The 15437-nt window shown below is 38.2% G+C and overlaps 1 protein-coding gene and 1 long non-coding RNA gene across 4 annotated transcripts in view; one reads left to right on the plus strand and one right to left on the minus strand.

The window, feature by feature from the left end:
- The window catches only part of DPYD (dihydropyrimidine dehydrogenase), a 338238-nt gene that overhangs the window by 309819 nt on the left and 12982 nt on the right, over nucleotides 1-15437 (plus strand). For both annotated transcript variants that reach the window (XM_027740750.2, XM_039378355.1), the window contains one exon: nucleotides 13513-13656. In XM_027740750.2, the coding sequence (XP_027596551.1) occupies nucleotides 13513-13656 (144 nt within the window). The remainder of the gene's footprint in view (nucleotides 1-13512; nucleotides 13657-15437) is intronic.
- Nucleotides 1-15437, minus strand: part of LOC120322608 — a 45730-nt gene that overhangs the window by 13765 nt on the left and 16528 nt on the right. Inside the window, exon 1 of one of the 2 annotated variants that reach the window (XR_005562417.1) lies at nucleotides 11379-15024. The exons of the other annotated variant lie outside the window; for it this stretch is intronic. This is a non-coding gene — a long non-coding RNA (uncharacterized LOC120322608). Of the gene's footprint in view, nucleotides 1-11378; nucleotides 15025-15437 lie in introns of those variants that run through there. 2 annotated transcript variants of the gene reach the window in all.

Raw genomic sequence — 15437 nt, forward strand, 5'->3', positions numbered from 1 at the left:
ATAGGAATAGGTTTGTAGAATGAAATGGTTGATGCTGCAGACTGGTGTCCACACAGTATTCATTCCAGGTTTCTTACTATGTTCTAGCTCTAGTCTGGTCTTGTGGGCTAAATGCCCATTAGCAGCTGGAGCTCATTTTAGGTGCACTCCTGGAGCACATATTCAGCTTTCCTTTCATCCAAAATAAAATACAGTCTGTGCTCTCTGAGACTGTGCTGCCATAAGAAGCAAAGTGCAGTGGGGACAATCAGGAGATTCACTTCAAAGGTGTACTCCTGATCTAAACTAAAGCACGAATGCAGAGGCTCCTGGCGAGCTCATGCAGCAGCATGACAGCAACGCAGGGCTCGTGGGCACGATTAGCAACAGCCGAGGCCAGAGACAAGCCCTTAGCCACCCAGAAAAGAAAATGTTTGCCCAGACAAGGAAAAAATTTGTGCAAACATAAATGCATTAGCACAAAGCAGAGAAGAAAAATCGACTGGTAATTGTCTCGCATGTGGGATTTTTTGCGTTGGCAAGAAGATTGTTTTGCAAAGCTTGCTTACAGTAGCAAAAAGAAATAATTCACCGCATCAGGAAAACAAACTGACTGAGAAAATGTATCTTTACACATAGCTGGCTTTCATGCACTGCACAAGAGCAAAAATAAACTTTTGGTGCTGTTTGCAGAAGCGTGAACTTTAAACTAAGAGCAGCAGCACTAAATCAGAGGAGAGTTTGAATGCCAGCTGGACAGTTAAAACATCAATAAATACTAGACAACAGAGACTTTCTTGGCATTTTCTGGGACTCTAAAATTGCTGACAAAAATGTACAGCATAATATTACATGATAGAACAATCAAAATATAAGCAGGACAATGTAAATTACCAAGAAAAATTGAACAAATTAAAACACTAGGAAGTATAGATAACTCAAAAGTACTCTTCTTTTAACTAAATCAAGTGAATCAGTGAAGCACGTGATGAAACTGGGGCAAACAATTTATAAAAGCTACAGACAAAAAGTCAGAAAACTTAGCTGAAATAGGTAGTAAGCTGTAAGACCCCCTGTAGCAAAATATTTAGATGGTGTTTTAAAGCTCTGAGATGTCTTCTAGGTAAAAAAAAAGCTGGAAATGGACACAGCGATGCAACACTGAATTAACGGAATGATCTCAGCACTCAGAGAAAAAGCAGTAAGGCAAGTGAAAGTAAGGAGAGTATAAGTCTCGTTGCTGAGGTTTTGCAGAGCCACAGGTCAGATGGGCAGCAAACCAGCTGGAGAGAATATGGGAAGCTGTACATATCTGTAGTCTTTTAGCAAGGCATTATACAGGTGGTAATATGCTTTTCATCTTAAAAAAGTAAAAGTATTTTCAGCTTCTGATGCAATATTAATATATTTGCAAATGTATTAGATATAAGAATTACAGGTTGTAACTACCTCAATATCTTTTGAGCATCCCTTAGTGTGGATACCAGTGGAAGAAAATGCAATTTAAGATCAAAACTGTGGTAGAAGAATGCCAGCAGTATGAGCAAGAAGAACTAATGAGGCTGGCTGGGATCACTGCCATAGCTGTATAGATGCAGAAACAGAGCAGCAAAAGCTGTAGCTGATCGTTATTACATTCTCATCTATCTGCTTGAAATGACCAAGGCAATAAATCTAAAATGAAATAAAATGAGATGAAATTGCATTTGACTCCTGGAGCACTGGGATAATTGCTGACCTCCTAAAGGCTATTACCTAGCTCCTAAAAAATAAAAACCGTGCAGGATAGACCCACACCTGAAAATGTCAGTTTGAAGATTAGTGGGATTCATAAACCATCTCACAATACCTTTCCACACTTTTCAGATCTGTACAGTCTCCTGAGGTGATTACTAAACAAAATCATGCTATGAATACAACTTACAGTTGTATTTGCTGCAATCTTCTCATATATAAAGAAGCTGGACAAAATATCCCAGAGCACAGCACTGCAGCATGTAAATGCCAAGGCCTTTATGTTGCACAAGGCAGAGCAGGGGAGGGACTACTGTTTGCATCCAGCATATATAGGACACAGCTCCTCCAAAAAGGCTTGTAAATCCACCAGCAGAGTGTAGGAGCAGTTCAGCTGAGATATATTGGAGTAATGTGTTGAAGTGAAAACATCAATCCTTATGTTCCAAGGGCAGGAAACTATACGAGTACAAAGTGACCATCAGTTATTAGAAAGCATTTTATAAAGCCAAAATTAGCACCCTATCAGTAACCACAACCTGCAGTGTTGCACATTGCTCAACATCTGGAAAGCGATTGAGATGTACACCCCTGAGGTCTTAATCAGGCTGCTGTGCACAAAAAAACAAGGCAACTGAACCAGGATGCCAGAATCTCAAAATAATGGAAATAGAGAAAATCAGGAGATTGAACTTAAGTATTATTTAATTTGGGTATTTTTCAGTTTGAGGCAGGGACTACAAAACAACTTCAAAAGAGTGTTTGAATGAGGCAAAAATTTAGTGGCCATCAATTTTTCACACTGACTATATGACCAAGGAGGAATCCTGTCACCTCCTGGAGTACTGCAACCTCACAGGTAAGTGGAGCTGTACAATGTGTGATCAAGTGACAGTCCCCAGATCACTGAGCAGAAATGCCACTGGGCGCCTATGAGAGCTATTCTGGGACAGAACCCTCCATCCAAAAGGATGTCTGTGTACTAGGGAGCATCGAGCTGCACAGTTAGTTGCAGTACTGCTGGAGAAACATAGGCCTAACAGAAAGGAAAAACATAAAAACTCGTTACACTCTAAAATAGGCTTTGAGGAAAAATAGAGCAGTGGATGTGATCTCAAACAGCAAATCTCAGCACCTAAACTTTGCCATATTAGTCACACTTACGTGGCTTGACAGTCGTTTTGCAGCATTTGCTGCAGATGGTGTGGTCAGGATGGGGCACTCTGGAAGTCCCACTACCAAACTGCATTTGGAAATGGTGGAGCCTGGGCTCATTCACTCATACAAATAACCTGGGAACAAATATCTAGTCCACTTCTCATCACTGCTATTGCCTTACAACAAACTGAGTGGCAAAACTCAGTCAGGAACTGAAATTGCAAGACGTCCTCCAATGGAAAAATGGGCCTGGCAGAATGTCCTTACAATAGCCTGGTGTTGTACAGGACCACTCACTGCATGTTCTCTGGAGGCAGGAAATGGCCCCAGCCTTCCTGAGGAGAAGCAGTGTGGTGACTGCTCCCACCCTTTGTAAGGCTGCTCAGACTGAAGCTCTCCTAGGAGCTTTATCCATTGGGATACACAGCACTTCTATAAAATATGGAAAACAAGAAAAAAAACCTCAGGCAGATAGATGACATGGATTATCTATAATAATTTAAATTATGTCATCTGTGACCTTTAGAGCAGCAACACTGTTGTAGACAACGTTAGTGTAGAGAAGCTGCACTAAGTAGAAAATTTTGTTTCCCTTTCTGTCTTAATAGTTGAAATGGCCAGAGATGACTGTTTTTAACTGCTGATTGAATCACTATAAATATCTGGCATAACTTCAACAAGTTGAATTATGTCAAGAAATAAAAATAATTTTGTTTTTACGATTTAAATGAGGATGAGATTTTTAAATGTGGCAGATTTTTGAGTAGCGAAGCTCTGTAGTGCTTGCGTGATCACTCGTGTGAAGCGAGAGGTGTGTTATCTGGAACTGAGCGCAGAACAGCTGGAGACAGGACAGTTTTTTCAAACAACATAAAAAATGTGCACACTGTACACTCTGTTTTACCTTTTATTGGGCACCTGTAACTCCTGGGATGAGGTCAGGTGGAGCCAGGTGTGCACATCCAAGAAGAGTGGGTTGGTTGTGGTGATGAGCCGGTGAGAGATGGTCCCAGTACCCCCAGTCGCTGCACAGAGGCTTAACCTCAGTTAATGTAACTCCTTGCATGTTGAGCCATGCATAAAAGTCTTGTAGGATCAAGACAGGAGTTTCTTCGCATGTATCAATTACATGGCTTGTTGTGTCATGTCAGTCTGTTTGACCTGCAAAATAGCCCACAGTGACTACATAGTGCAAAGTGATATGTAAAGGAAAGGTTTATGTATCTGTAAGGAGCACATAACCAGTGAAAAAGTGGATGGCCTATTTGAGCAATATGTGATTGTGGTTATATTTAATAGCAGAGGGCAAGCTGAATGCATTTGCTTGCAAGCCTAACTGTGCATACAAATCAGTGAAGTCTTGCAGTAACAAGATGATCAGAACTCATTTTAAAGCTATTGTGGTAATTTAAAACAAAATAGTTTTTAAAAGTACAGTGATGTATGCCTGTGATCTGTATTTCTAACGATTTGCACGTTAGATTTTTGAAAATCAAATTATTCTTCTGATTGACTTGAGTGAAAATCTAATCAAATTAGCATTTTAGAATATTTGACCATTGTAATGCCATATTCAGAATATAATGATACTTTAGATACTTTAGTTGTTATAAAGACAGATAAATATGCAAGAGAGATGCTGTGAGGGACTTGGATTCTAATGAGAACTTTTCTGGTTTTCTACATTAGGGTTTTATATAGCGTCTGTTATTTTGGTACCTACATGTTGATGTGTCCTCACTACTTGATGGTGGGGTAAAAGCATTTATATCAGTTTAGTGAAGCTATTGCTTTTGTACTGTATTATTGATATTTCATTCATAAGGTAATTTTGATATAATATTGATTTTAAAGAGTTTAGCAGTTACTTATTTCTTTTCAGATGTGTTTAAAAGTTTTAATAGCTTCAAATTATAAAAATTCTTCAGCTTCACTTTCCTTTAGTGGACCATTCTAATTTTACCATCTGGCCATATTTTTTTTTTCTTAATGTCATATGTTATGTGTTATTTTGTGACATTTTTTAAACTGTTGGAAGGCCTTAATCAAAGCAGAACACCCAAACTCTTTATAGGAGAGCATGACAGCTGAAGGGAGTTCTGACTATCTAGGGGTGAAAGTATTTGCTGTTAATGCTAGAGCTATTAGTATTATGACTCTTAGCATGCAATTTAGTGAGTTTAGGATATTGTGGTGATGATGAAAAGCATTGTATTATTGACTTTGAAGACTAAAAGGCAGTGGTGGTCTCCTTGGTCATAGCTGCAAGAGTTGACTAGAGCTCTTTTGTCTGCACTGAATACTTTACATTTAAATTAGGATTGTGTGAAGTAGAGATGGAAGGATTACTGTGTGTGAGAGATGAACAAGGGAAAGCATTGTAACCTGTGCAGGAGGAGGATAAGTACTGTAGTTCGTCTACCATAAGAGATGGATTACAATGAATCTGAAGTGGAAGAAGGCTTACTTAGGAATTATTAGCAGTGGTTTGCATTTAAGTAGTCTATTAGTAGAATAAGATATGTATAGATATGTGATGTGTAATCTACCAGGGTAAAGTGGACTTTATTTCTAGATATATTGAAATTATACACTGTTTGCAGTATAGGCAAGTTGGTTATAAATCTGGAGCTTCCATGCGAAAAAATGCATTAAAGCAAAAAGGCAGGATAAAAAAAATCAAAGCAAAACAAAAATCTGTAAAGGTCCCAGCAGATGGGAAAAGTGTATGCTCTTACCTCTTATTGAAGGTTTAACTGCTGGGAAGAAATACTTGGTAAGAAAAACACACAACTGAAACACACACATAGCAATGGTGGAAAGGCATTTTCTTTGCATACAGTGGAAGCACTGGTTATTTTACCGAAGGTACCCAAAGCCTAACAGAGGCTTTCAAAACCTCAATTTCTTCCAGAGTCTGGAAGAGGTTGCCTCTCTGTGTAGTCTCCCATCCCCCAGGAGCATGGATTTCACAGGCATTACTGATTATACTGTGCATGGCCATGGTGCATACATAGGGTTTCTGTGAGTAAGTACTGCAGGGAGTCTAGAGCTGTATTTCTACCAGGGCGATGCTGGATAAGAGTGTGAAAGAGCTAAGGCAGATGTAGATATGGTGCTTTTCACCTCCTCCTGCCCATGACATGTAACTTGCGCTCAGACTGCGCGGTAATGTCAGGTTGCTCAAGGAGCTTTTGAACAGATTCAAATGGGTCATGTGGGCAGTTTAAATGCAGCTTCCTTGGGCCTCACAGTTCTAGAAACAGGGTGAGGTTGCTCCTGGTACCTGACCCAGCTCATTTAACACAAGCGGAATTAACAAATTCAGCTTAATACAGTTCTACTCACCTTGCTGGGTCAGCAGCATCTATGATTGACAGGTCGGTTGGTAGCCACTAATGCATACTTTCTCAAGTTGTAAGAAAAGATGTTTTTTCTCTTTTAATAGTCTAACTAATATCTCTGAAATTTCTTTGAAAGGACCTAGAAAACAGACAATCTGGTACTGCTGGAGTCAATCTCCTCAGTACATATACTCCCAGAAGAGAGTGGTTAAATCCAAAGAAACAGATTAGTTTAGCATTGGTCTCAACAGATCAGTTACCAACCAGCTTGGAGAAAGTGGGTAAAACTATCTAACAATGGCATTTTTTCATGTGATCAGGTAATTTACAGCACTGATAGAATAAGCGCATAAACTGAATGTATAGTTATGTATACAAATGGTATATAGATACACATGAAAATGTGAATACTGATTTTTACTTATATACTAGTAAAAGTACAAATCTTGTTTGCACAAAGTTTTTTCCACAGCTAAGGCTCAACTGATACTGATCCCTGTTTCCTAAACACATTTGAATACAGTTATATTTGCTTGCTTGCCAGATATTTGTTAATAGCCATTCTGCTGACATCTTCTTTATGCTGCTGCTTAGCTGACAGAATTCATCTGCATAAATGGGTGGAAAGTCCTTCCCTCATGTGTCCAACAAACTGGAGACAAAGTGCCTGCCAACGTTTTAATTTCTTTTGCATGTTCTGGTTAGAGAGTGAGAAGAATGCTTTCACTCTACAGTGTCATGAATATGGTAATCTATGGAAATCACAGAAAGCAGGTACTTAAGTTAAGCACATACTGTACTACAGGAATCCCTGATGAATTCAAGTCTCTTCTGTTTAGAGAAGATGTTGTTGTCTATTAAGTGACAGACTGCCAGATGTTCATGAAGTAGCACAGTAATGTGTATCAGTATCTTCTTTTCTTCACCCCAGAAGGTAACATTTTCTTTATCATCTATGTCATCCTGGCTTTTGATTGTAAATGTCTAAGCTTGCTGCAAATATTAGCTCTTTTTTTGTTTTATTGATGAATATTTCATGACTTCAGTACATTTGTAGAATGTAAGTTTTTGCTGCACTATAGTAAACCTATAATCCTAAAACCTTTTCCCTCACTTGGTGCATATATCCTGCTAAAAACCAAATATTTGAGTTAGAACATGAAGAATAATCTGTTTGTGATTTGGAACTAGAAGAGAAAATTCTGACAGTGTTAGAAAAATTATGAAAGAATAAATAATTGTTATTTTAAGTAATGTTTTATCTGCACATTCAACCATAGTACTATACATCTCATGGTGAGGTCACTGCAGTATGTTCTCCTAGAATACACATTAGTGTTCCGTTTAGTCTCAGAATTACTGAAGGGCTGGGGGTTAGCTCAACCACTTTAAATAATCATGGTTTAAAGAGCAAGCAGAATAGTTGAGTTACTAAATGTGATGGTATATACACATGCAGAGTGAGCAGCAGAGGTTACAGGAACAAGTATATGTGCAGTAATTGCAGATTACTGAGACAGTGCTGTTTACGAAGCAAATAAAAGTTCCAAGAAAAAAATCAAAATAACTGAAAGGCAGAGTTCATTTTTTTTCTGAATAATTGTTGTGTTCTGTCCTTTATTTTGAAGGCATTTCCACATCATTAAAAGCAGTGAACCCAGAAATGTCTCAGCTCTAAGAAACAGAGCCATGAGAATGCATGAACCCTTTGATACAAGGGACAAAATCCCTGTGGCTTCTTGCTAATGGAACTACAGCAGCTCCAGGGGTTGCAACAGCTGATGTTGGCCCAAGAAACTCACTATCAGGTGGAAACTGGTAGAATGAAGTATCCCATCCTCTCCATTACACATCTCCTGCCCCCATGCTGTGGGGAGGACTCCTGCACGATTCCTTGCTGGAGGTGTTGACATGAACCCTAGTGCCATCTGGATGGCTCCTTCTTGCCATGGGCTCTTACCATGCAGGGTATGGAACTGACACAGAGAAAAGCAGCTATTTAAGAGAATTTAGCTTTGAATGCCTGAAAGAATAAGAATGTCTAACAGAATAAGAATTCACATCTTTACTTTCTCCATTGCCATACATAGTTTTCATTAGTTAAGCTGTTTACCCGCGGGGAAAACTTCTGCAAAATATTCTCTTCATATATAGATCTATGAATATGAAAATGTGTGTTATTTGCTGCCTTCAGAGGAACAAAATTCAGCTGTTGGCATTACTGTTAGGTTGGTTTTTTTGTTGGGTGGTTTGGGGTTTTTTTCCCCAGAAGTAACACAAGCTACTTGTCATTGTCACAAGATTTCATTGTTGTTACTGGTGCTGCTCATTGGTACTGGAACCTTGTGTTTTCTTTCTCTTTGGAAATGTTGGAGTCATGTTTTGTTGTATTCTCTGAGAACAAGGAAGAAAGCAGATATGACTTCAGGAAACTTCAGTAATCTTTCTGTTGTTGTTCTTCTCATTGCTCTTGTTGTTATTGTTGTTGTGAAGTTGCAACAGGGTGGAGGCAGACCACTGCATGGAAATTATTGCACAGTGTAAAATAAGAACATATTATATGTATTACATGTACATGCAGTATGTAATAAGGATTCTAGATATATGCAGCCATTTTAGCACATCTCCTTGACTAAGAAGTCTTTCTTTCTGCAGACCTTCTCCCTGGTCTCCTGGATCAGGGATTCCTGAGGGCAGTGAAGGTTGAAGCAAAGAAGGTGTTCCCTATCTGAGCTTCCTCTGCAACCTCTGTTGCAAGGTTCCTTTTTCCACTCAGTAGTGGGCCCACATTTTCTCTACTGTTCCTTTTGTTATTAATGTAATAATGTTTTCCCAGAGGCACTTCCACCATTGCTGATGGGCTTGGCCTTGGCCAGTGGCAGGCCCATCTTGGAGCCAGCTGTCCTTGGCTCAGCCAGATATAGGAGACGCTTCTAGCCACTTCTCACAGCAGCCACCCTTGTAGCCCCCCCCACTATCAAAACCTTGCCACGAAAACTCAATACACTGTGCCAGCTGAAATCTGTGTCTTCTAACAGTAGATGGCATCCAGCCCCTTAGTAGCAGACAGGTCCCAGATAAGCAAACCATGACTTCATCATGGAGACATATGTGGCTTTTCCCAGAGTAAGGAGCAGATCAGTTTCCAAGTTAGAAATAAAGTCTGGGTCATCTGACGCATATTGCACTGCCCTATCCACCAGCCTGTTCCACTGGTTAGGTTGCTTGCTGGTGTGCCCATAAAAATTGCATCAATCTGAAGTGCAGGATTCTTTCTACTTTTTGCCATTAGGAAACAAGAATCTTTTTTAGTTCATAATATGCTCAATTACCTTTAGATTGATCCATGAATAAATTATAATCAAAACAGACTTGCTCACCTTAAAGCTCTCTGGCTTAAGGTTTCATTGTTGATTCATTAAGTTGTCAGTTCTCTATTGGCAGAGTAATGCTTTTTTATATCTGAATAGAGACAGTTTTAGTGGAAGGTACTGTTATCTTTAAATGAGCAGGATTTAGCTTTTTTGGTAAGAACAAATTCATCAATGATGAATCCCTGGAGAAACTACTGAAACAAAAATCACAATGTTGCTGAAGATTTATACAGTTCATCAGTTAAAAGGCAGCTTTTGGAAGTGAAGGGCGAGGGAGGATTTGGATTTTTGCTTTCTTTCTGTAAAATACTCCAGCAAGATATGTCAAGCTTCCAGTTTTGTGATAATGCAATTATAAACAATGAAATAATTCCACTTAATGTATTTATTTTGGCTCCATTCTTGATGTTATCCCTCCAGTAGAAACACATTAAATTATGTCTATATAGAGACAGATGGATACAAATAATGCAGCTATAGACATCACTGATACAGATATATAAGTAGATGAGAATTATCTAATTACTCTGCTTGTTGCAGTCTTCTAAGGACTTGCTATGCTCCACATATTCATATTAATTGTGTTTTTTTCCTAGGCAGATGTTGATATAACAAAGATATCATGTATGGAGAGTTTAGTGACATTGGATTATCTGGAAATTAAAAAAAAAAAAGTACTCTATAAAGATTTCAAAAGCAAACAGAGTTAAACGCACCAAGCTCTGTGCTTGTGCTTTCATTGGGAATTTTGTTATTAAATCCCCTATGTGCTTAGGAAGATATCCCCTACAATGCTTAGAGGTGATTTAATTTTAAAATCTCTTAAATATCCATTTCTTCCACAGTTATTTCAATGTCTCCACATTTTCTGTATCCAGTAACATATTTCATTAAAATATTGTTTGCCATTTCATATGGCCTTTGACTGCAAGATGTTTGAAAACACAGCTCCAAACAATAAGCACTCTCCTCTGCATTCCCTGTGTCTGCATTACTCATACGGGGGAACCATCAATAAGTCCTTCCTAAGCTCCTGAGGCTACATTTTCATGTATTATTTATTACTATAGAAAAGATTGTTGGTTTTCAGTGTTGTTTGATGAAATTTGGCTTGGCTGCTTGTGAACCACTAGACTCCAAATAACCAGGCCATTTGTATGGCCACACAGTGTGTGAAGTCAGTGGAAGCTCATTGTGTATGCCCCAGCCTGGACCAAGACCTACATGTTTCCTTAATTATTTTAAATTCCATTTTACCAAATTCTTGACAGAAAAACAGCAATGCACAGCAAATATGAAAGTTGGACAACAGTTTTCTAGATTAATCATATTTTCTTTTATTTTTTAAAAATACAGATTATACAGTTTAATTTAGCTGAACACGTCATTACAAATCATCTGAATTATGGAACTGGTGGCATTACACACTCTTCGAAATGTCTGCTGTACATTCCAGATAGCAGATATGTTAGATGTAAAAATCTACTTCAACTTACAACTTTGAAAATTAATAAACCTTTGTAATTCGCTCTTCACCTATACACAAAAATGAATTCTTCCTCCACACTCTTCCTTAGATCGTCTATTTCACTTCCGTATACCCAGTGTTTCTGTCAGTAGAAATTAGGAGATTGGGCATATATTAAGATAACAGAAAAGTAAAGGATTTATTAAGAAAAGATTTGGCTGTTCTTCCTGAAAATGATCTTCAATCAGTCAAGCCATGAACAACTGTCTCCTCTCTCTACTACTTCAGTTAAAACATCAGCAAAATAGCTTTGCTACTTACTCTCAAAGTCAGCAATCCAATTCCTGGCCAGACAGGAAAGAATCCAACAATGCTTTGTCATCGGGTCTCCTCCCCTCTCAAGTCAAAGTTGTTGGCATCAGCACATAAATTATGGAGAGGAAATAGTTTCTCAGTGACACAACTACTACTTATTCATAGCCAAAAATGTAATTCTAGTTGATTTGACCTAGTAGACATACCAGAACACTTTTTAGCAAAATTTGTGGGGTTTTGATTTTTGCTAAAAGTTTTAGGCTTTCTAAAAGTCTTGTAAAGAATTGAGTTTACATGTTTGTGCTTTAGAGCCTATTGATTAGAATGAAATTAAACAAATTCTTCCTTCTGCTCATTTTGCCTTATAAAATAATCCTGGTTTTGCTGTCTTATTTGACTTTAGTATGTAAGGCCGCTTCCTTACTTCTGTTTGGAGTAATTCATAAAGCCTTATTTTAAGACATCCAAGAACAATTCTCATATGGCAACTGCACAGAAAGGAAAGTTTGTTTGATGTCTGTAAGGAAGCCCTTGAACATGACATGCAGGAACCAAGTTCTCATTGAACAGACACAATAAGAACCCATGGACAATGGGGAAACTTGGGCTACACCTTACCTTTGGGACAGATGGGGTCTGCAATATCCCTCACAGTTCTGGCCTTGCATTTGCCCAGACTGAGGCTTTGTCTCATGGTTCAGTTCCAGCCTGCAGGAGGGCACCTCCTCCGGGGAGCTCCAGGAGACTGCAAGGCTCATGCTGACTTGCTGTTAAAAATGTGTTGAGGCCACAAACCAACTCTTGGAAGCAGAGAAGCATTTCAAGGACCTCACCCTCTGGCTGTATGCTCAGAGTGCCAAAAACTGAACAGCCAAGAAAGCTTTTGTTTGTCATAGCAAGAAGCCTGAGGTCCCAGGGCTGGGTACTGTGGCTGACGGAGCTCATCGAGGAATTTTTCTCCTAAGGATTAGCAGAAGGGCAGGGTAACCTCTTCTGGATTTACTTCATTTTAAAAAATAATAATTTGTAAATTTTTAAATAATTTGGGGTTTAAAATTCACATTGAAATTCCCTCTTAAAAAATTGATGACTGCGGCAGTACTGTATCTTGTTCGATATGCTCTTTGAGGTTGTATTATTAGCGTGAATTAATGCTAGCAGCTGCCGAGGCTGTGTATCCCCTGTTACTACCTGCTGGTTTCTGCAGTACTGCTGTAGCTTCTGAACAGGGTTTAGTTAGGTGGATAAAATACTTTTGCAGAATAAGAAACTAGTTTCAGGGGAGGAAGGGCATGATCTATTGCATCAAGCAAAAATCCATTTTTTTACCATTTTTCGCTCACCGAACTCTGTGATCGTGGCACACTACAGTTGTCCATATCTCTGCTAGGTAAGCAAAGGGACTTTTTCTGTCAGGAAGTGGAGTGTTTTATGAATCCTTAACCAGCTCTTTCATGTTCTTGGGTGAGACATGAGTTTTGCAATTCAGTGAAATCTTCCTCTAGAGTTTGCTTAATTGGGTTCAAGGATTAAACGTTGCAGAAAAGATTGCAAGTGGGACATGGAGGTAAATTAGGAGATTATAATGTGTTTCAGTTCATTTGGTGTTTGTTAGCCTTACTTTGACAGGTCAAGACAGCCTTCTATTATCAGACTGCAAAATATATGTTTATAAGCTTTAAAAAATATGTATTGATATATTCAGATATCAGTACAAGTAATCTTAAATACTGGTGGAACCCTTCTAAGTAAACTGATAATTTTCTGATACCTTACCACATAGTATAAAATAAAATAGAAATAAAGTTAGAATTTGAATTATTTAACATGATACATTTTTATATACAAGCAAGTATGCAATGGGGATATAATAGATTGTGGGATGCTGACCTGCAATTCAGCTATTTTTCTGCTGTGGGATATTAATATTTTAATATTCAGTATATATTTTCAAGTCAGATCCCAGTGTTCATATTTGATTTTTATTCACTTCTCACTCTGGTGCAGTCTTGCTGTTTTCAATTTCAACTTCCTGAATAAGAAGCAAGTCATGGTCAGCATGGACTTAGGGTTTCACCTGTGGGATCAGACTCACCTTTTTACTACCCCCACTCACTAAGCATAATCATTTTTGTTTCAGAAACTACCCAGTTTTGGGCCTTACCTGGAACAACGCAAAAAAATAATAGCTGAGAACAAGATTAAACTGAAGGCACAGAACATGACTGCTGTGCTTCCCGAGAAAAAGCATTTCATTCCGAAGAAGCCCATTCCAGCAATCAAGGTAACAAAAATATATGCTTATGCATAGGAAATGATCGGCCATCAGGCAGTTGACATGCACAGTCATTTCTGGCAGCTTGAGTTGGTTATTACTGCTTTTAAGCTAGTTAGAGGGCATCAAAGACAACTGTTTATGCAGACTTTCTAGCTTTTAACCAAAATCAATGAGAAATGATTTGTGATGTACATGTATAGGTATTTCTCTAATGTCGTTTTTCAAAATGAAGATATTCAGGCAATGGAACAGTAATTGCAGGACAAGCAGGGGTAATGCCTTGAAGAGCAAAGCAGAATTGTTTACAATTTCTTTCAGTTTGAATGCTACAGTATGAGCTGTTTTGCATGGTACCTTTTGATTACTTGCAATGTGCTAAATGCCTCCATCCCTCATGTAGGATCAATGGAAAAGGTTGGTGTTCAGTACATATAAAAGCTGTGTCATAGGTTTTCAGACTGAACTTTTAAAGCTGGAGAATGTTTGTCTAAGAAGCTGATCCACTGTCTACAATGAGTAAATGTCAAGGCAGAAATAAAACCTGTGACCCCTATCTACTGCATAATATATACATTGAAGCTTTTCTCTTCCCTTAGTTAGCCAATAAATATCAATAAAATGAAACGGCATAAGCTAATTATTCTAGGTGTTCACTTCAGAGCTGACTTGAACTTCAAGTCTGAATAGAAAAAATAAGTGAGCAATTTATTATTTTTCTTTTTAAATTGTGATTCTCATGTAGACCCTTTTATAAAGCAATTTGGAAATTATGTCTGTTAATTTGTTGACTGTTTTGCTCATATATGGGAGAATATCAGATATCTACGGGTAGGTAACTTTCCCTGTATGATCACACCTGTAAGAATTCTTGCAAAAATAAGGTCAAACATAAAATACAATATGAACAGTGCTCAAAATAACACATAATTACCAAGAGAATTTTGCAGTTTACCAATATATCCAGTATTCCAAGTTAACTGGTAGAATGGCAAAACCAGCCAAGGAGAAATTTTGAATCATCTTCCTGTTTAAATTAAATAGTTTGCCACATCTATAGACCTCTCTCAGGTTTCTGGACTGCTTATTTTGGTTTATGTCACGCTTTTGAAAATCACTCCCCTCCTCTTGTGCTGAGGTTCCCTTCTATATGTATACAACAAGTTCCAAAGAACAGCAATCTACTCTTTTTTTTCCCCCCACTATGATGAGCATTTTCAAAGCCTGCTTGACCTCCGAGGTTTCATGATTCTGTTCTCTTTGCAGGGAGAGAGTATTGATGTAGGGAAAAAGAAAAAGAAGAAGCAAGAGCCAATAACTGCATTTTCAATGAGATAGCTTGCTTCTGAAAACAGCAGAAAACCAAAAAACTGATACCATCCAAAAGCAAATAAACCGAATGAAGGAAAAAGTTTAGCAAGGGGGAAAAACAGACATAAAGACTTGAAAAAACATAAATAAAAAGTTGAGGTCAATAATTTATCAAGCCTAACTCCAAGTACAAAAGCAAAAAAGATCCAAGTAGTAGGAGATAGATTAAAAAAAAGAAAAGAGGCCCTTCTGCAGGGAAGAGGAAAATGAATTCCCCCAAATACAAACTTTTGTTTAAAAGATATTGAATACTTTTGAGTGGTGTCTGAGGAGCTTCTCAGCCACTGAAATCAGGTTAGCCTCTTTTTCACACCTTTGGTTAAATGAAACTGAAGCAATTAGAAGAAGATAGGCATCGCCAAAGTTGATTCATGACAGTCTTCCAGTCTGAACATCTCTTTAATATTTTAACCATAATG

Source organism: Pipra filicauda, unplaced genomic scaffold (assembly GCF_003945595.2).
Source record: "Pipra filicauda isolate LSUMZ 115617 unplaced genomic scaffold, ASM394559v2 scaffold135_size2527700_pilon, whole genome shotgun sequence".
Taxonomy (NCBI): Eukaryota; Metazoa; Chordata; class Aves; order Passeriformes; family Pipridae; genus Pipra; species Pipra filicauda.